The 22191-nt window shown below is 45.0% G+C and overlaps 1 protein-coding gene across 1 annotated transcript in view; it reads left to right on the forward strand.

The window, feature by feature from the left end:
* The window catches only part of NDUFAF7 (NADH:ubiquinone oxidoreductase complex assembly factor 7), a 54288-nt gene that overhangs the window by 27295 nt on the left and 4802 nt on the right, over positions 1-22191 (forward strand). Inside the window, exons 6-9 of the mRNA XM_088472498.1 lie at positions 7897-7955; positions 11511-11624; positions 12359-12502; positions 14373-14546. Of these exons, the coding sequence (XP_088328624.1) occupies positions 7897-7955; positions 11511-11624; positions 12359-12502; positions 14373-14546 (491 nt within the window). The remainder of the gene's footprint in view (positions 1-7896; positions 7956-11510; positions 11625-12358; positions 12503-14372; positions 14547-22191) is intronic.

Here is a 22191-nt window from a genome sequence, read left to right on the forward strand (position 1 = left end):
CAGGCGCATGTCTGGTGGACGCGCTGTCGGTGAAATGGATGTTTCACCTGGCGTATCTGTTTCCTCCGATATCCTTACTTCCTCGGGTTATGCAGAAATTCAAGCAGGACGGCGGCACGCTCGTGCTGGTGGCTCCGTCGTGGCCCAGACGGCCTTGGTACTCCGATCTCAGGAGCCTCTCCATCGACGCGCCGTACCTTCTTCCTCAGCGTCGGGACCTGTTGTCTCAAGGGCCCTGCCTTTACCCGGATCTGGGTCGGCTGTCTTTGACGGCGTGGCTCTTGAGACAGCCGTCTTGAGGTCTTGGGGCTTCTCCAGTTCGGTTATTGGTACCATGCTCAGGGCACGCAAGCCTGCTTCAGCACGGATTTATCACAGGGACATTATGATCCTCAGGTGTTCCGAGTTTCTAGGATCTTGGAATTTCTTCAATCAGGATTGGACCTCGGCTTACGCCTTGCATCTCTGAAGGTTCATGTGTCCGCCTTGTCAGTGTGGTTTCAACGGCGGATTGCGATACTGCCGGATGTTCACACCTTTTTCCAAGGTGTTCTCAGGATCCAGCCTCCCTTTGTGGCTCCTTGGGACTTGGCGGTGGTTCTACGGGTCCTGCAGGGTCCTCCGTTTGAGCCTCTTGAGTCGGTGGAGCTCAAGTGGCTGACATTGCAATTGCTTCGGCCAGGAGGGTGTCTGAATTGGGGGCACTTTCCTGTCGCTCCCCTTCCTTTCCTGATTTTTCACCAGGACAGAGCGGTGCTCCGCACTTGTCCTGAGTTTTTGCCCAAAGTGGTCTCGAAGTTCCACATTAATCAGGAACTTGTTGTGCCAGCTTTTTAGTCCCCTGATCTTTCAGCTGGTGAGACTTCCTTAGATGTGGTCCGGGCTCTTAGAATCTATGTGGACCGGACGGCTTTGGTTAGGAAGTCTGATTCCTTGTTTATCCTCTTTGGTTTTCACAAGAGGGGTTGGCCTGCCAACAAACAAACGTTAGCCCGTTGGCTTCGTTCCGTTATTTGTGAGGCTTATGCACAGAAGGGTTTACCTGTGCCAGCCTCTGTTAAGGCTCATTCCACTCGTTCTGTGGGTCCTTCTTGGGCTGCTAGGCCACTTAGTCTTCCATTCAAACATTTTTGAGGTTCTATGCGTTTGACACCTTTGCCTCTCAGGATGCATCCTTTGGGTGCCGGTTGCTCCTTTCAGCACAGGAGCGTCCCCGCCCTTAGTTGAACTGCTTTGGGACATCCCCAAGGTCAACCCTGTGGACCCGCTATGGACCCTGAAGTAGAAAACAAGAGATATGGTAAGAACCTACCATTTCTGTGAGAGTGGTTTCTTGTGTGTTCCAGTCTTCCTTCTCTCTGTTCCATATTCTCCTCCGGCCTAGGCTGCTTACCAACTGAGGTGCCTGTGGCTCGGGGGCGGGGTATAGGGGAGGACCCAAGTGCATCCTGGAAGCTAAAAGTTTAACTGTGTGGTGCCCATGGATCCTGATCCAGCTATAACCCCAAGGTCAACCCTGTGGACCCTATGGACTTCGTAGAAACAGAGATAACAAAGGTAAGTTCTTACCATATCTCTTGTTTTCTTCTAGCTGGATTGGATCTCTGATTACTCCTGGTGCCTCTGCTCTGTCTATCTGGTTTCAGGGCAGAATTACTTCACTACCGGATGTTCACACCTTCCTTCATGGTTCTCCAAGCACTTTAGAACCCCACGTTTTCAACCCCTGGAATCAGTAGACTTCAAATGGCTTACTGCAAAGACTTTTTCTTATGGCTATCGCGTCTGCCCGTAGGGTGTCAGATTTAGGAGCGCTTTCCTGTCGCTCCCCATTTCTGATCTTTCATTCAGAGCTTCTCAAGGTGGTTTCTCGTTTCCACCTTTAATGAGGAAATTGTAGTTCCAGCCTTCCTATCACCAGACCTCGTTGGATGTGGTCCGTGCTATGAGGATCTACTAGGACCGTACAAGTTTCATCAGGAAAACTGATTCCCTCTTTGTCCTATATCTGGCCAGATGGCTTTGCATGACTATCTCACAGGCTTACTCTCAGGCTGGTCTTCCTGTTCCAGCTACTGTCTGCTCATTCTACTCGCTCTTTGGGTCCCTCATGGGCAGCCCGCCGTGGCGCGTCTGCTGAGCAACTGTGCAAGGTGGCCACGTGGTCTTCTGTCCACGCCTTTCTTAGGTACTATGCCTTTGATACATTTGCCCCTCAGGATGCTTCATTTGGATGCCGGATTCTCTTCTCAGCTCAGGAACAACTGCTTTAGGACATCCCCATTGTCTCCATGTGGACCTCCTATGGACCCTGAAGGAGAGTTATGGTAGACTTACCTTTGTTAACTCTTGCCCTGACACACCTGGCTTCTATGGGTTTCTTCTTTTGGTCACCAGTAGAGGGCTGGACCATAGGCACTAAAAAAAAACTAGCTCCAGCCCATATAACCCCTCCTACCTCCACCTTACCTCACTCCTAAGGCACCCTTTTTATTTTTTTTAAGGTTTATGTTTCCTATTTTTTGCGCCCCAGTTCCTGTTTACAGGGCTCAGGTGCCAGCAAAAGCAAGGCTTAGTTAGTGGTCCTCTAGTTCAGCCCTGTCACCAGCTTCTAAGAAAGGGGGGGGGTCATCTTGTCACTAGCAAAGAGTGTCCAGGGCTCTACCTAAAGAAGCATACCTGTAAAGACGCTGGATAATCAGTAGGCAGCCTCAGCCTACTAAGAGTAGTGATTAGCGGCGACCCATATTTTGGCGCACATTCACGGTACACGGCGCCATCTGAAGGGTGTTTCTGTGATCGGGTGACGCCGCCGCTCTCTTTATAAATATCGATCAGTGCATGAGGGTGTTTGCAGTATCCTGGTGCAAGTTTGACCTTCTTTTCAGGCATGCATTGTGGCTAACTCCACCCTTTACTTGGCAGGCTTCCAGAAGTAGGGAAAGCTGCAGGATCTGAGAGCACACTGGAGTCAACCGTTCCACCAGCCTGTGGCTGTGTACTTGCATAGTCTTTTGCGTCTTAAACAATGAGGCAGAGTGGTGTGGCATAAGTGTATTTAAAGGACTAAAACCTAGGGGAGGTTGTTAACCCTATTACTAAAATATAACAAGTGAGGATTATAAACTGTGAGTAGTAGTTGTTAACCCTACTTTAGTACATGCATTCTTTTCTGTTATGCTTATCAAATAACAAAAAAAAATGGGACTCATGAGCTCTGTGCTCTACAAACAATGAAAGTACATAGGTTCATAGAAATACATCCCTTCTGTTGATGGATGAGGGGTGATACGTGTCTCACGAATGATCCTTCTTTTCACTCTTCTCAACTCAGGTATGAAGAGGTCATGGAAAAGAAACTGATATACATATGTGTAGTACAGTTTATTTCCTAAGAAGTATCTTTCTTCTCCCCTCTACACACCAGTGAGGATTAATCAGCATACCATCACTCACACTTTTAAGTGTGATACACCGTGTATCAAGGTATCTTTACCACCAGGAAATATCAGCAACAAATGATTGGTGCATGTAGTAGTGATCCCCACAATAAGTCAGACGTACCACACTCACTATAAGTGTGGTGTTCTTTCAACATATAAACTTGTATACAACATCCAAGAATCAAGGGTGTACCCTACTCACGATCAGTATGGTTCTTTTAAAGTATATCAAGGTATCTTTTGTATGCTCCTGGTGGATCACCATCAAAGATTCGTCCCTCAGTGTGGCGTTAGAGGAAAAATAAGTCCAAGTTGATAATAAATCCAGAAAAAAACTTTTATTCCAAAATAATCCTGGACACATTGGGATATCCACAGTATTAAAATAAGATCACTAGGATCAGTTACACATATATATCCAATAAAAATACATAAATCGAAAATCAATAAAAAGAACGGAATGGTCCCTTTCATGCAAGTAATAAAGTTTTCAAAAAGAGTCCTTATTACCGAAAATCCATAAGAAATAGGATTAGGCTGTTCACACTCTTTAGCTGGTCGACGCGTTTTGGCCCTGATTGGGCCTTTATCAAGACATGCCTTGAGTGTGAAAAAGCCTCATATTTAAGTGGAGAACAGCCAATCATCTTAGAGGGGAAATTACCTCAGTGGTTTTATATAATCAGAACCTAAAATATTAAAACTTTACATCAACCATCACAAATGTACAGCTTATTTCAAGACCGATCTGTGATGTATAAAGAATAATCAATTATATTGACTATATTTATATAATCAGACTTGTAAAGGAACATAGTTGCCGCGTTGTCATGGCAACCCCCCAGTACAGGAAGTAAACTGGACAAAGAAAACATTGGGAATCAAATTAAGTACAAAAGCTCAGAGCCATTTCAGACTCTTACCTTGGAAGTGACCCTTCTCCCCATGGAAACTGGTAACGATGACTCTCGGGGGATGCCACGATCGTTCCTCCACTACCTCTAAGCGGCGGATCAAGTTACGGAGCATTTTCCCCGGAAATGGTCATCACCCGGCACCTGCGCCAGTGGAATGCAAGGTGAACCGCACAGGCTACCGGAAGTGACGACCAACGTTGTTAATGCGCCATACCGGCTAAACACGTGGGACTATCAGAGGGCAAAAAGAATATAGATGACCTCACTTCCTGTATGTATACAGGAGGTGGAGAGGGACAACACCGCATATGTCAGGTGTTAGCTAAAGCTGAAATGAATTTTATCTATAAGTGTAAGACTTTAATCCCTGGTGGGAGGGTAGTTGGGGTGGTGGAGTGGGAGCGTGTCAGGGTGTAGGTAGGGGGGGTGTATCTTGGGTGGACTAGCTCTTGGTGGGAGAATGGGTGGACCCTTTCAGGGGGCTCCTTACTGTGCGGTTCTTGACCAGCACGTCCTCCCTGCTGGACCTTTGGTCTACAGTCTTGTGATCTGTCAGTGTGGTGTCTTGGTGGGGTGATGGTATGAGAGGCAGTTCTGTGAATGTGGCGTCCCGTGTAAGAGTCAATGTCAATCCTTACCTACCGGTAGGTATTGCTCGGCAGTCTCTCTTTGCTGCAGGTGTTCTTTGTTATAGAGATGGTCTCCTTGCTGTTGTTGCGCGGACCGAGCTTACCTCTCTGTAGGTGCCGTCTGGATGTAGTTATGGGTGAGGGTGGGAAGTACCTGCCGACTTGGGTCCGGATAATGCCGTCAGCTGATACGGCTGGCCTGGGGTAGCGGGAGCTCTTCCCTAGGTGGATGTGGCATTGAGTGAAGGTAGTGGGTCCCTGCCGACCTGGGCCCGGATGGTGCTGTCAGCTGATGGTGCTGGTGGCTGCCCTGTGGTGGCGGGAGTGCTTCCCCGGGTTGCAGAGGGGGTGAGGTGACTCACCGCCCAGTGTGCGGCAGCTGCTGCTGGATTGGGAGAGGTGTGACCCGTCGCCTGCTGCGGGACTGTTGCTCCTGATTGTGGGTGGGCGGTGGTGTCCGCGGCCAGCTGGGGCCGGGGCACAGATGGCTTGCGGTGGCAGTGTAGAGGTGTGCAGTCGTTGGCCGCGATGCGTGGTCACTTGCTGCTGGGTGAGGGGAGCGAGGGTCTGGCATGGCTCCGGATACCGAAGCACGCTGATTTCCAGTGAGGTGATGGCAGTGTGGGCTGTTTCCAACGCGTTTCAGCTCAAGATGTCTTCAAGGAGGTATAGTTAAAGTCGGTCTGTTCCCCCCAGCCGCCGGGATCTACACGCGGCAGTGCGGTATCCCTCCAACGGCTCAGGCTCCACATTACCAGGAACATACAACAGCGCAGCTCCCCCTTCCAGCTTTAGAGAGCTGTCACGCTGCCGCAGACCTTGGGAACGCAGGTACCTGTCCTATCATTGATCTGACCGGGACGCCGGTATACAGTGTCACAACATAGAGGCACTGTGAAGACTAAACCATAGGGACATTACTGGCCGTGAATTATACGGGACCTAGGCCCTGATTCAGAGCCGGACGCTCTGACCACAGCGCTCGCTCTGAATCAGGGCCCACCTCCATTAAAATGGAGCGTCCTCCTGGACGCTCGTATAGCTGTGGGTCACCACCCACAGCATATACGAGCGTGCAACAAGATGGTCGCGATGGTCTTGACCATCGCGACCATCGGACTTGCGAGTGAAACCCTGTGGTCTGGTTTCTCAACCGCAAGCCCTGGAGTGATTTTGGCTCTTATCAGAGCCAAAATCACTCCCACTGACATCACTAGTGATGTCAGTGGGGCCGGCTTCAGACGGTAGGCGTTCCCATAGGAACTCATGGGGGAGAGGGATTTTTAGAGACCGCACAGGAAAAAAATACTAACACTTACAATGTAGTCACTATAATAATCAGAGACCAGCGTAATTTAGAAAGAGAATACTAAAGTATAATTCCTTAATAATGCTTATAAGTTTGCTGGTGGTGCACCATTGGAAAAGTACAGGAAGTACTTGTATAGTTTGTGTTGGGTCATAGGAGATATGACTCAAAAAAAAGAATTTTCCTTAGTTGATGCACTCTTAATTATGAATAATTATTACATTAAATATTTATATTACATGAAACTTAAAACTTAACTTTTAATCAGACAAAAAAAACACAAAGAGACACACATATGTTAAATCTGCTCGCAATTGTAGCATATAATGCTGCAGATCACTAACTCCCTTTAGGAGTGTTTAAACTGGCTCAAAAATGTAATCAATTAAAGGTCTATTGCCACACCATTAAGTAGTGAGTAATTAATAAATTGTTAAATACAACATTATCCCTTGTATTAATGTTATTAGACCATTTTTTGAACAAGAAAAGGTAGTAAGTGAAATATATTGATGAAAAAACCAAGATATTAAGACTTAAATAATAGTCCAATTATTCATGTGGTTTTTATGCAGCAGGACTATTCACATCCTCATAATTTGCCCACTGTCAGGAGTATATATATAATGCAATAAGCAATATCCAATATTGAGTTATAAGGGAAACCAGGCAATTAATGGTCTATGTTAATATATCCATATATACACATTATATTGTTTATATATAATGACACTGTTAGTATCCTTGCAATCAACCCCTGTCAAGAGGTACACATATTATCCAGATAAAAAGTAATAGACTTAAAAGACCCCCACCTTAATTGGGGGAAGACCTCTCACCCCTAACTCCGTTTACCCCTGTGGGTATTGAACGGGTCAGAGGGAGACGGAGACCTCCTGGGTGCAGGGTGAAGGAATAGAGACAGGGAAAGTGCAGTCGGTTCCTACTTTCCCTGCTGACTCCGGTATCCCCCTGTTGCGAGTGCGCAGTGCAGGGCGGTATAACCGGTGACAGCGGGATGAGGGGGCCGACAGAATTACCTGATTGCCCAGTTAGAGGACTGACAGTGGGGGGATGATCAGGAACAGCGTCCCGCTGAACAGTCTAGCCGCCGTCGGAAGCCGGGTCACATGGCCCTGTGATACCCGAGGTCCTGGCGCTGGCTGATGACGCGCGTTTCACAAAGAGCTTGTTCACAATATATATATTTCTCAAACTTCACACAGTAGAAGCTTTGACTGAATAATACCTACGAAACGCACTCTTACACAGCAATGTGCTGTTTAACCTTTATCTGGTAAGTTTTTAGTTGTGTCTCTTGTTTTTATTAAATAAAAAAAGTTTATTACACCGTTGGAGAGGCAGATGAATGTAACCGTAAGAAACAGACTGCAGTATGTTTTATACTGTACTACAATGAATTTTTATTAACTATTAAGCCCCTGTTTCATACTGTCTGAATCATATTTTTAATACTTATTTTATTACATTACATGTGATATTTTATTAAGTTTTGGAAACGTAATACCCTTGATGTTTTTGTTTCTTTTTATTTATGTGTGAAATGAAAATATAAACCTATTTTCCTTTTTCATTAGGTTATAAATTTTGTATAGCGCATGAATTCTTTGATGCATTACCCATACATAAATTACAGGTATCTATCTATCTATTAAAATTCCCTGTTCTGTGGTCTGCCTCTTCGTTCGGGCTAATTCCTTGAACCACTGGATTGATTTTAATGGGGTGCTCACTATTCTATACATTATTGGTCAAGGAAGGTTTAGGTGTATGAACCATTCATCTGTGACAAAAGGAGGACGAGCAGTGACTATTTTACTGAAGCAGTCACAGAAAAAAATCTAATCTTATTCCAAGTTGAAGTACAGTAGCTGCCCATAGTGCTGAAACAGAAAGTGAGAGCCAATCAGAGATAGCAATGTGCCCTGTTGCTTAGCAGCAGCCTAGAGAGGGGAGGGAGTCAGGGACTGAAGCAGGATCAAGTCTGAGGCACACAGAGGGCCTGATTCAGATTTGGGAATAGAATGAGGAAGTAGCTGTGTATCTTGGTAAAACCATGTTGCACTGTAGGTGGGGACGATTTAAAATGTGCAGAGAGATTTATATTTGGGAGGGGTGTGTCCAAACTGAATCTTTAATTCCAGTTTAAAAATAAAGATGCCCAGCATTTGTAGTCTACATGCAAAAGCAGCTAGGCTACATTCAAAAAAAGGTATTTACTGTATTTGCACTCCTTGCATTGCAACATGGTTTGTCCAGGTGCAGAGTTACTTGTACCCCTTTTACACCAACCGAATAACCCGGGTTATTGCCGGGTCGATGCTTTGTGTGAACGGCTTCCAGAAAAATATCCCGGGTCGATTTACCCGGCAATCTTACTCTGGTTGAGAGCAGGGTTGAAAACGGGTTGTTCCCATGTCATGTGGCAGTGTGAACGGGTGCTACCCGGATTATTTGACCCGGCTACATTCTGCTCTTAGCTGATTGGAGTTTCTGGGGCGCTGGCAGATGATGTAATTTGTCAGGGCCCTGCAGAGAGACGCACACGCAGCCATTACTTGCCTGCCTAACCTCCTGCACACAGCCTGCACCACAGCCTGACCAACTCCCACAAAACGCAGGCTGATACACAGGCTGCCACAGTCAGAATTGCAGCCGGCACCACAGCCTGGCCAGCAGTTACAAACGCAGGCTGATACACAGCCATAACAGCAGCCTGACCAACAGCCTGTTCCTACCCCCTCTCTTTTGTTGCCTTTTGTGACCTCACCTTTGTCAGCCCTTAAAAAAGACCATTTTTAATGACATCTATAGGGAAAAGCAGGGATTACCCGGGTTCAGTGTAAACGGGGCAAACCCGGGAATAACCCGGGTAGAGTTGCAGTGTAAACGGGCTCTGAAGCCGAGTTCGACCCGGGATTGGCCAGTGTTCAAATTCCGGGCTTGGACCCGGGATTTTTGTGTAAAAGGGGTATTGCTCTATTTTATGCTGGGCATACACTATACAATTGTCTGTCAGATATCTGTCCAATCTGGCTGGATGGAATGAAAACCTGGTAATGTATGGGAGCAAATGACAATCATCCATTTGCTCACAAACACTGGAAAACAGACAAAAATTGTTAAAAAACACGAATTTAACCAATTTGAACAACTGTTTTTTGTCCGTTTTCCAGAGTTTAAAACCATATGATCGACTGTCATTTGCTCCCATACATTAAAAGGTTTTCATTCCAATCAGCCAGATTGGACATATATCTGACAGAAAATTGCCTAGTGTATGCCCAGCATTACTCTATTTCCAAATATGAATCAGGCCTAGAGAGTAATAGACAGCCTCCAACGAACCCATGAAGATGCTCTGATGCAGTCACAGGAGCCAGGGGAGGCATAGGTATCAGGAATGTAATAAAAACAAACAACCATCGGAAAACACCATGCTGTTGATAATGCTTATGGTAGCTGCAATACAAATCTCTCATCCATGATCCTCCTGCCCTTCCCAGCACATCCCATTGGCCGGGCCTTGGTCAGCTGCAGGGCAGCAGCAGTGGGGATTGTGGTGACACTGGTGATATGCAGGGGGTTGTGGTGAGATCCAAAGGGCTGTGGTGAAATGCAGGGGGTAGAAGTGAGATGCAGCTGTCTTTTGTGAGATGCAGGGGGCTGTGCTGACATGGTGTAGGTTCTTATGAGATGAAGGAGGCTGTGCTGACATGGTGTAGGTTCTTATGAGATGAATGGGGCTGTGCTGACATGGTGTAGGTTCTTATGAGATGAAGGAGGCTGTGCTGACATGGTGTAGGTTCTTATGAGATGCAGGGGGCTGTGCTGATATGGTGTAGGTTCTTATGAGATGAAGGAGGCTGTGCTGACATGGTGTAGGTTCTTATGAGATGAAGGGGGCTGTGCTGACATGGTGTAGGTTCTTATGAGATGAAGGAGGCTGTGCTGACATGGTGTAGGTTCTTATGAGATGAAGGGGGCTGTGCTGACATGGTGTAGGTTCTTATGAGATGAAGGGGGCTGTGCTGACATGGTGTAGGTTCTTATGAGATGAAGGGGGCTGTGCTGACATGGTGTAGGTTCTTATGAGATGAAGGGGGCTGTGCTGACATGGTGTAGGTTCTTATGAGATGAAGGAGGCTGTCCTGACATGGTGTAGGTTCTTATGAGATGCAGGGGGCTGTGCTGACATGGTGTAGGTTCTTATGAGATGAAGGAGGCTGTGCTGACATGGTGTAGGTTCTTATGAGATGAATGGGGCTGTGCTGACATGGTGTAGGTTCTTATGAGATGAAGGAGGCTGTGCTGACATGGTGTAGGTTCTTATGAGATGCAGGGGGCTGTGCTGATATGGTGTAGGTTCTTATGAGATGAAGGGGGCTGTGCTGACATGGTGTAGGTTCTTATGAAGTGCAGGGGGCTGTGCTGACATGGTGTAGGTTCTTATGAGATGAAGGAGGCTGTGCTGACATAGTGTAGGTTCTTATGAGATGCAGGGGGCTGTGCTGACATGGTGTAGGTTCTTATGAGATGCAGGGGGCTGTGCTGACATAGTGTAGGTTCTTATGAGATGCAGGGGGCTGTGCTGACATAGTGTAGGTTCTTATGAGATGCAGGGGGCTGTGCTGACATGGTGTAGGTTCTTATGAGATGCAGGGGGCTGTGCTGACATGGTGTAGGTTCTTATGAGTTGCAGGCGGCTGTGACGAGATTAAATTGCTCCCTTACGAAGCCGGGGCGGGTCGCTAGTATATAATAAAATGTGTGATCAATAAATAATTTGCATACATTTACTGAATGTGTACTTGTCATGTAGTTTTGGAAAATGTAACATTAATGTAAATGCCTAATTCTAATTTATTAGCATGTACACCAATATATTGACAAAATGGCTATAAAACTGCACCCAGCCTAAATGTCATAAACGCGGAATCCGTTATATTAGCTGTGGTTAGGAAGACGTGATACTGAGCTCATGCAACTACTAAGAGCTAATGTTCAGAAAGCTGCATCCATTGTGTTTCTCAGGAGTGCAGTAAACCTGCTTCTGCCATTACATGGGCTGCCCATACTTTCATTAATACTGATAAACATAAAAGATGGCTAACTACATGGAAAGCATGAGGGCGCTGATGATGCAAGTGAATATTTTAGTTTGTTATATTTTTTCCTCTTTTTTTTATAGAAAACTGAAGATGGATGGCGAGAAGTACTAATTGATGTTGATCCAGAGAATCCGCATAAACTAAGATTTGTCCTTGGTTCTCGCAGTTCTCTTGTTGCAAAAACATTTATTCAGGTTCTTCTTTGTTTTTCTGTTAGAAGAGTATGGTGTAGACTCCCACTTGTAATGACAGCACAGATCTTCTGTATAAGGCATTATGCTTTATATACTTTATATAGTTTCCTTCTGTTTGGCTTGCTGAACAGTTTATCTGGTAGACTTTATAATACTACTCTTTGTAAATAAAACCTTCAGCAACAAATGGCACAGACTATTTACAAACGCACCACATTTTTTTTTTTGTAATGGATATTACTCCATCCATTCAACTATACTCACCCCTCGCAATGTTTTCCTTCGTCCGTAGTTGCATGACTAATGGTGGGTACACACTGGGCGGTATTACTGAGCGACTGCACGATTACGACATCGTAATCGTGCAATCGCTCAGCAATCGTGCACTTTTATGTCAGAAACGACCAGCGATGCGCACTCCCGCTGGTCGTTTCCGACATTGTCCATCGCCTGAACATGCAGCACAATCTGACGATAACGACAGATTGGCATGTTCAGGAATGATGGACAGTGCCTGCACAGAACGACTGATCGTTTAGTGCAGACACTACAGGGGATCGGGAACGACTGTACGATTACGATGTCGTAATCGTACTGTCTTCCCTGATCGCCTAGTGTGTACGCACCTTAGAGGTTTGATTCAGTATTTGTTTTTAGACTAACTGATAAAACTATCAATATTTTATTACTGTTACCATTATATGTTTAAATTGTGTGTTTGTTTTTTTCCCAAGGCTGATGAAAAAAGGGATCATGTGGAAGTATGTCCAAGTGCTGCTGTTATTGTTCAAAAGCTTGCAAGCCAGATAAATAGTTACGGAGGGGCTGCTCTTATAGCGGATTACGGACACTCAGGTGTCAATATGGACACCTTTAGAGTATGTTGTTAGTGTTTTATATTGTCATATTTAGCTAAAAATGGTTATTTCAGTCCTAAACAAATTGCATCACTTAATGAAGATTAGGTTATACATAAGGAGAACATTACGTTTGTCTTGTGATATACTGTATGTGTTTGTGGAAGGTAAAAAGTAATTTGTTTAAAAGGCACATTACTCATACAAAGCACCTAGTACTCCTTCTGGATCCCTCTCCTCCCACGGATACCTGGGGATCAACCTATGCAAATCTCACCTCTCATTACCTCATCTGGTTTTAAGCGCTTCTCTTTTTTTACTTGGCTTGATAACACAGCATGACCTGATCAATATTATCATGGTACCCATGGCTATTTTCTCCCTCTGAGGCACACTGATCAGGCCATGTTCTTTTTTATGCTGATATGGGAGCTAACCAACGATGCATAACTTGTTTTCAGATGTTGTCTCTTCATAGACCACTTAAAAGTTGAGATCAACATTATTGGAAGGAGACACCTAGTGTGTACCCACACTAACTGTGGACTGCATCAATTGTATTTTCACTATGGTCTTATTGTTATATTTTATTTATATGGCGTCACAAGGGTTCTGTTTACAGATTGAGAGATTAACATCATTACAAAATACAAACCCGCCAATTACATAATATCATGGAGGAGACTGTAGAAGAGAGGGCCTTGCTTGTGAGAGCTTTCATTCTAGGAAATGGTTTGATGTCTAGATGCTTTGTACATGCCAATCTGAACTAAAATCTGAGCAGTGGAAAACATATAGAGCCTCATAAGGTATTGAGATAATATAATGCAAAGAGTTCCCATAAAATTAGTTGCCATGTACATTTTTATAATAGTAAAATGCAGGAATTAGTTTTAACCTGCTGTAATAGTGTAGGAGGTTCTTCACCACTGCTGTCATCAGTTTGCTAGTGCACTGGATGAGTAATGAGAGGGTGCTTGCTGATTCTGCAGGTAGAAATAGTCCTGCTCTGCTTTTGTTGTTGTAGATGAGGCCACAAATTCAATAAATAGATAGGTAAAACTTGTACCTGAAAAGCAGCTGAAGATGTAAGAGAAGTCATTCTATGGCAGTTATTTATTAAATACCCAATTAAACTACCCAACAATTTGTAAAGGATGCAAAGAGGGATGTTAAGTATTAAAAACCATATATATTATAAAAAACTGGTTTTCCCCAATTGATGACAATATGATTGGAAATTAGCTTTATTCCATTTTCTGCCTTCGCAGTTGAAAAACATTGTTAACCTGATCAGTTTCTTTATAACACATAAACTAAAGTGCTCTACAGCATGCAACAATATTATTTAAACAAAGTTAACTTCCTAATGATTACTTCACAGTAGTGTGGTAATAAAGCAGGGGTTTATTATTTTTTATGCAGAGGGCCATTTTGATATATATAACATAATTTGCGGACCTGGTGCAGGCCATGCCCCCTCCGTGTAACCTCACACGGGGACGGGGCCACAATCGCTGATGATTACAGCAATGCCGATCTGTAAGAGCAGCAGTGTGACCGTCTGAAGCGTCCTAAGGATGCTCCAGGTGGTACTGCTGAATAGATTCTGCCATTCTAGGCACTCTGCTAGCCAGATGAGGCTAGCAGAAATAAGCTCAGACCAATGATTCCGATGGCCTTATACGGCCTCAGGGCCTGAGGTTCCCCATCCCTGTAATAAAGCATTAATACCTAAACATCCTTGGAAGATTGTTCTTGTGTGTACTCTTTAAATGAAACAGTTTGTAATCTTACTATTTAGTTTAATAGAAAGTCAGTACGTTTTTAGCAAAGTACAATGTTTGTAACAATAATTTTAGAAATGAACATGAATTTGTCTTGTGTTCAGGGGTTTCGGGCTCATCAGTTACACGATGTACTAATAGCTCCAGGAACAGCAGATCTTACAGCCGATGTTGACTTTAACTTCTTGAAGAGAATAATTGGAAAGACAGTGGACACTGTAGGTCCTATTACACAACGTGAATTCTTGAGAAATATGGGAATTGATTTAAGATTACAGGTAAGGTGATTTTAAATTTTGGTTTGCTTATGGCAAATAGGCAGCTTTGTTTTGCCTTATTCTGTTGCTATTGTCCATGTCAAATAAGCAATACTAGAAGGGATAAACACCTTTAGGTGGTAGCCCTCCATCAGAACCTCCATTGTTGCGTTAAATTATGCTTTCTTAAATCTATGTAATATCTACTCATAAGGAATTTACAAACTATATATTTGAATGTAGAAGTGTCATTGTGTAGAAATAGCATAACTATCTGAAGGTTGACGTGCTTTTATTTGTCTAAGCTGGGTACACACTTTAACGATGTATGTACCCAGCGATGTGACGCCCGATGGGCCGACATAACGGCGGCCGGTACATATTACACAATCCGGCGCCTGACCACCCTATATGTCGGGCACCGGCTCCATTCACCTGCCTGACGTCATTCATCACATTGACAGATTGACGAGCATGTACTGCAGATCTGTCGATGCGATGAACGTCCCCACGGGAGCGCAAAAGGGCTGACCTAGTGGGTACACACTTGTCAATGTAGACAATATGTCAGCCCGATTCGCCGAATCGAGCAACATATCGTCTAATGTGTACCATAAACACTCTGAGGCTTCATCCATATATGTGTGCTAATGCATAAATGGTTAAGTGCAGAATTTTGTATTAAGGATTTATGTACAGCCATGGCCAAAAGTTTTGAGAATGACACAAGTATTGGTATTCACAAAGTTTGCTGATTCTTTTTGTCAGATATTACTATGGTATACTGAAGTAAAATTACAAGCATTTCATAAATGTCAAAGGTTTTTATTGACAATTACATTAGGTTTATGCAAAGAGTCAATATTTGCAGTGGTCTTTTTCAAGACCTCTGCAATTCGCCCTGGCATGCTGTCAATCAACTACTGGGCCACATACTGACTGATGGCTGCCAATTCTTGCCTGATAAATGCTTGGAGTTTGTCAGAATTTGTGGGTTTTTGTTTGTCTATCCGCCTCTTGAGGATTGACCACAACTTCTCAATGGGATGAAGGTCTGGGGAGTTTCCTGGTCATGGATCCGAAATTTCGATGTTTTGTTCCCCGAGCCACTTAGTTATCACTTTTCCTTATGGCAAAATGCTCCATCATGCTGGAAAAGGCACTGTTCATCACCAAACTGTTCTTGGATGGTTGGGAGCAGTTGCTCTTGAAGGATGTTTTGGTACCATTCTTTATTCATGGCTGTGGATGGTCTCAGGATGCTTTACTATTGGCATGACACAGGACTAATGGTAGCGCCCACCTTTCCTTCTCCGGACAAGCGCTTTTCCAGATGCCCCAAACAATCTGAAAGGGGATTCATCAGAGAAAATAACTTTACCCCAGTCCTCAGCAGTCTGTCCCTGATGTTTTTCCTGGAGAGAAGTGGCTTCTTTGCTGCCCTTCTTGACACCAGGCCATCCTCCAAAAGTCTTCGTCCTGTGTCATGCCATCAGTAAAGCATCCTGAGACCATTCATGTGTGGGGTTGCTTCTCTGCCAAGGGAGTGGGCTCACTCACAATTTTGCCTAAGAACACAGCCATGAATAAAGAATGGTACCAAAACATCCTCCAAGAGCAACTTCTCCCAACCATCCAAGAAGATTGGTGATGAACAATGCCTTTTCCAGCATGATGGAGCACCTTGCCATAAGGCAAAAGTGATAATGAAGTGGCACGGGGAACAAAACATCAAAATTTTGGGTCCATGGCCAGGAAACTCCTCAGACCTTAATCCCATTCAGAACTTGTGGTCAATCCTCAAGAGGCGAATGGACAAACAAAACCCACAAATTCTGACAAACTCCAAGCATTGATTAGGCAAGAATGGGCGGCCATCAGTCAGTATGTGGCCCAGAAGTTGATTGACAGCATGCCAGGGCGAATTGCAAAGGTCTTGAAAAAGTAGGGTCAACACTGTAAATATTGACTCTTTGCATAAACTTAATGTAATTGTCAATAAAAGCCTTTGACACTTATGAAATGCTTGTAATGTTACTTCAGTATACCATAGTAACATCTGACAAATAGGTCTAAAAACAGTGAAGCAGCAAACTTTGTGAAAACCAATACTTGTGTCATTCTCAAAACTTTTGGCCATGGCTGTATTTAGAGAAATATAACAGAAAGCTTAGCACATGTTCTTTTTTCCTTCATATTTGCCTCCACCCAGGGGCTTTGTGCAGCTGTTCACCCAGTGGCATGCCCATAGAACGAGTTCTGTAATAAGGTTAATACATCTTGCCCTGCCATCTCCCCTTCTCTGGGAGCTTATTTTTTTCAGTTCCTTTATTTAGAACAACAGAAATGAAGCGGATAGCTACAGTGGGAAAAATGTACTGAAGCCCTTTCAAAAAATACAAGAAACAAAAGATTATATATAGTAACTAGGGTATGTTCGGTTTTTATAGATTTTATAAACCTAAAAAAACGGAACACGGGTGGGGAAAGAAGATGGGGGGAGGACATGGATTGAGAAAGCATAGAGCGCTTATTATAGGACAGATGAAGCCCAGGAGAGGTTTCATAAAATTGGTACCATGGATCCCAGATTTTATGATGGTTATCAACTTTGTCATGGAGAAAACTGGTGATATATTGCATGGAGGCTACATACAAGATTATATTATTAAGAGCCATCATGGATGGGGGAGACTATTTCTTTTGTTCAGTGCCGAATAATTAGCAGCATTGAGAATATGCCCCAGTAATTTATCTGAATGTTTTGGGAGGGATTTAATTGGCTGACAGAACAGTGGGTCCTTAGGCAACCTAGAGTAGAGGACAGTCATTGGGCTTGTATGAATCTATAAATCTGTATGTAACTAAACTGCAGAGAAGAAGGAATGGAGTACCGGTCACATAAATCTGATAAAGGCTGTGGTTCAAAGTCACCCAGAAGATGAAAAACTGTATAGTTAACCCAAGGACGCATATAGACGGACATGTATCCTAGAGGAAAATGAGGGTGTCTCCATAGCAAAGTTAGAGGGGTTGGATAGTAGAATAGGTTCAGTTTAGTATTTAGTTGATGCCAGATGTCTAATGTAAAATGGATGGCCGTCACAACATAAACACAAGCCGGTCTCTGATCCCTAGGTAGCCAGGGCAACAACCGCACATCCTGTTCGTTCACAAGCAAATGTTCAATGTCTAACCATTTTCTGCGACCTAATCCCATCTTGCCAGGACAAGATGTGTGTCCTGATATCTGTCTCTGTCAAATATAGGAAGTCCCAGACCACGGCCAGTGATAGACTTTGCGAGACATGCTCTAGTGCAGTGTTGGCTAACCTTGACACTCCAGCTGTTATAGAACTACATAACCCAGCATGCACTGCTACAGTTTTGCTATTAGGGCATGCTAAAACTGTGGCAGGGCATGCTGGGATATATAGTTCCACAACAGCTGGAGTGTCAAGGTTAGCCAACACTGCTCTAGTGTTTCTCTACCTCTTCCCTTGCCATATGAACTTGCCACAAAGAGATTGAACAGTGGGGGTAGGGAGTCTGGATCCGAATTGGGAGTGTTTGAAATAGATATAATGGTCAAGGTAAAATAATCATCTTAACTGAGTTAAGCCTGTCAAACCAGGAAATACATAGAGGACCCCATCTTGCGAGATCTTTTTCATTGTTAGCAATGGAGTATTACTAACCTGGAAAAGTTGATTTATAATGTTCAGTAAGGGATATACCAAGATAATAGATGTCTGGCAGCCTCTGCAGGAAATCAAAATTTAACTCTACGGGATAAATTTACTAAGATTCGAGATAGGTCGAGATGACCATCTCGGGTGATTTATTCTTTTTTTTTTCCTGCTTGCAAATTTACTAAAGGCAAAAGTCGGGTGAGTTAGAGAGAGATTTCTCTCATCTCACTTGTAAAACTCGGGTGAGATAGCAATCTCAAATCAAATCACCATCGGGCCAAATCGGAAGTACTTTTCACCTAAAACATATGTCCCTCAAATTTACGAAGAATCGGGATGACAAGCTCAGGTGAGATAGGAGCAAACTTTGTAAAAATCACTTTTCAATCTCTCAACCCCCTGAGCTGCCGAGATAGTCAGAAACATACACAAATCATTGTGATTTCTGTATGTTTCTTTTTGTAAATGGTTAAAAACGGGTTAATGTTTTACAAAAAATTACGTAGGGTCCCCCCCCCCAAAAGACTAACCAGCCCCAGACTTGCCAGCCAGTCCTGGTTCTTAAAATTACATTGAACAAAATGTTTAGGGTTCCACAGTAATTTAAGAACCAGCACCAGGCAGCAGGGCCAGACCTGGTTTTAAATAAAGGGGGACAAAATTGGCGTGAGGTTCCCGTATATTTAAAACCAGCTCCGGACCCTCTCTAGTGGAGGACTGATGCCACAGCCAGGGGAGCCCTTTCACCAGGCCCCCCAGCCGCAGCATCAGCCCTGACTGCTAGTCAGCCCAGGCCAGAGACCCCTGGGGAGTTGGGGACCCCTCCAATAAAGGGGTCCCCCTCTCCAGGGCACCCCTGCCCTCGGCTGATAGCCCGGGGCTATCCCTGCCACCCCTGGGTGGTCAGTGGCGGGTTCATAGTGTATGTAATGTTAAAGATAGAATTATCAACATTGTCTTTAAAGTGGAACTACAGGTCCCAGCAAACCTTCCCCGCAAGCTAGTGCTTGGAGAACCACAAGTACCAGTATGCAGGGCATTAAGGGCCCGCTGGTACGTGTAGTTCACCTGTAAAGAAATGTGTAAAAAAAACACAAGACACCGTGAAAATAAAGATTTATTACATCCATACACACTCACACATACTCACCTGCTGCCAGATGTTCACGTCCCCTTGTCAACGTAAAGTATCCTATGGAAGTACCTGAAAAAAAGATCCATTACTCACCCAGTGACAGGGCTCCCCTGGCTGTGGCATCAGTCCCTTGGCTAGAAAGGGTCCGGAGCTGGTTTTAAATATATGGGGAATCTCCCTATATTTAAAACCAGGTCTGGCCCTGCTGCCTGGTGCTGGTTCTTAAATTACTGTGGAACACTACACATTTTGTTACCTGTAATTTTAAGAACCAGATTTGGCTAGTAAGTCCGGGGCTGGTTAGTCTTTCGGGGGGGAGGACCTCACGTAATTTAAGGGAAAAAAAAATGAACACGTTTTTTACAGGTACAATACAAGCAGCTTACACATATCTCACTGATAGGTGCAGGCTGCTTGCTAGGGAGAGTTGTGCAGAAAGAAGTCACTGCAATCTCGGGTGAGATAACTCACTCTAGCTTGCTTTAAAATCACCCGAGAAAATCGACCTCTACATCACCATCGGCAAACTCGTTTAGCCTCAAATCGCCTGTTGGTAAATTTGAGAGATAAAAAGAGATTAAACCACCCGAATTCAAGCGAATTACAGCGAGATTAATCACTTTGCAAACCTGGACAATCCTGATTCTTAGGGGTAAATTTACTAAGAGTTTCAAGGTGTGAGGGGGCAAATGAAAAGCTAGGGCCACCGACTTAGTCCCATTGACCCTGTAAACCGAGAGTTTGCAGTAGGAGGACATTAGACAGAGAAGTCTGTGGGGAGGACAAGGTAAACCAATTGTTGACAACGGGCCTGATTCAGAGTTTGGAATAGAGCAAGTAACTGTGCATCTTGGTCAAAACCATGCAGCATTGCAGGTGCAGTTGGTACTTAGACTGGAGTTGAGAATCCCTGCTTTAGTGTATTTGTTTATATCTGTGTGTGTGCATATTTTTATATGTTCAATGATATATGCAAATATACTATATCTGAACAAAATATATATTTTGATGCATGTACTGGGGTAGCAGGAGCAAAACTAAGTCCTACCATTGTAAACATGCTCCTTTCCTAACCTTAGAGGGCAGCACTTCCACAGTGTCTGCTATCTAGGCTCATTATTGCAGAAGATACCATACCCCGAATTATAAATATTTTGAATATGTTATACTTAAGTTAAGTAAATTAAGTGGGGGATTTTTTGTTATATTGTTATGCAATCTATTTAAATTGGAATTTTCACCCATTTGTATTAATTTTGTTTTATATAGGTTTTATACTTGTGTTATTTCTACTTCAGGGTCCATAGGGGGTCCACAGGGTTGACCTTGGGGTTATAGCTGGAACAGGATCCATGGGCACCACACAGTTAAGCCTTTAGCTCCCAGGATGCACTTGGGTCCTCCTCTATACCCCGCCCCCGAGCCACAGGCACCTCAGTGTAAGCTGGTGCCCGGCCGGAGTCGGTCACCGCGCAGGGGGGCTGCAGGAGCAGCCCCCAGAAGCTTTTTATTTTAAGTTAAATTTTATTTATTTTTAATCTATTTTTACTACAGACGGCAGCGAAGGGCTGTCTGTACAGACGCCCACGCTGCCGCTCTGATCCCCGACTGGCGCCGCGACGCCAGTACTGATCTGGGGATCGCGGCGGGAGGGCAGAGTCCGTACTAGCCGGACTCTGTCTACCTCCCAGGACTGCTGCCGGAGTCGCCGGGGATTCAGGTAAGCCGCGCGTCGCTGGCTAGCGGCGGCGCGCGGAATGCCTTAAATGCAGTCCTTTAGCCTCCGGTCCGGGGGACAGACCGGAGGCTGCTGGCAGTGGCGGCGGGCCCCCCCCATAACCCGTGGGACCACTAGACCACCAGGGATAACCGGCAAGCGGGAAGCCAGCATCCCTGGGGTTAATGGCCAGCCAGGGGAGGAAGCCTTCCCTGTCAGCGGCTCCTCCCCTCAGCTCAGCGCGCCTTTCAGCACGCAGTCTGGCGTCGCTGAGCTGCAGATTCCTCGGCCACTCCTCCTCTGAGGTCTCCAGCGGCCATTTTCCCAGTGGCAGCGCAGATCTCAGGGAGCACGCGGACCGGTCCCCCTGTGTACCTCTCCCCTGATTAAGGACAGCGTACACAGCACTATAGCCCTCCCAGACACTGAATCTGGGCAGGTTGATTGTAGTGTAAAGGTGCAGTGAGTATATCTTCCTGCATGGTATGTGACTTTTTGCTAGTGCTGCCTGTCTGTGCTTATTTTCCGCTTACTGTCAGCTTATACCTATCCCTTTACTTCTCCTACAAGCCCTGCAGGTGTGTGGGGGAGGGGCGTTTCTACTGACCTCACTTATATAGATCACGTATTTGTGAGGTGCGTCACATACAGTTGTGTGCTACTCAGTGCCATATTGTGGGCTGTTGTTCAGCACACCGGTGAGTGCGTTTTACTTCTACCCTGGTGCCAGATATATAATATATTCTGTCATGTCAGACGAGGAGGTTGAGCGCTCAGTGGCTCCGGTGTTGGCCTCCTGCGGACGCTGTTCTGCAGGAGTAGATAGGGAGGATTTGTCACAGGATGGCCTGTGTAGTCGATGCCAGGTGGCTCCTGGCCCATCCAGACCTTCTCTGGTGCAGGAACCACCGTGGGCGATGTTTTCTCAAGTGCTGGTGTCTATTGTGGACCGTCTGTCGGTCCCGACTGCTCTCCCTACTAGGGCGGTGCCCCAGCCGACCATCCCCCATTCCCCGGGTGTCCCGCAGTTATTGCGGAGTCCTCCTGGGTCTCAATCAGTTGGTCCCTATGCGGGGTTGCCTATGTATATACAGGCTTCCCCTGTGCCGCAGCAGCCTGTGG

This window comes from Taudactylus pleione, unplaced genomic scaffold (genome assembly GCF_031769625.1).
Source record: "Taudactylus pleione unplaced genomic scaffold, aTauple2 ptg000125l, whole genome shotgun sequence".
NCBI lineage: Eukaryota > Metazoa > Chordata > Amphibia > Anura > Myobatrachidae > Taudactylus > Taudactylus pleione.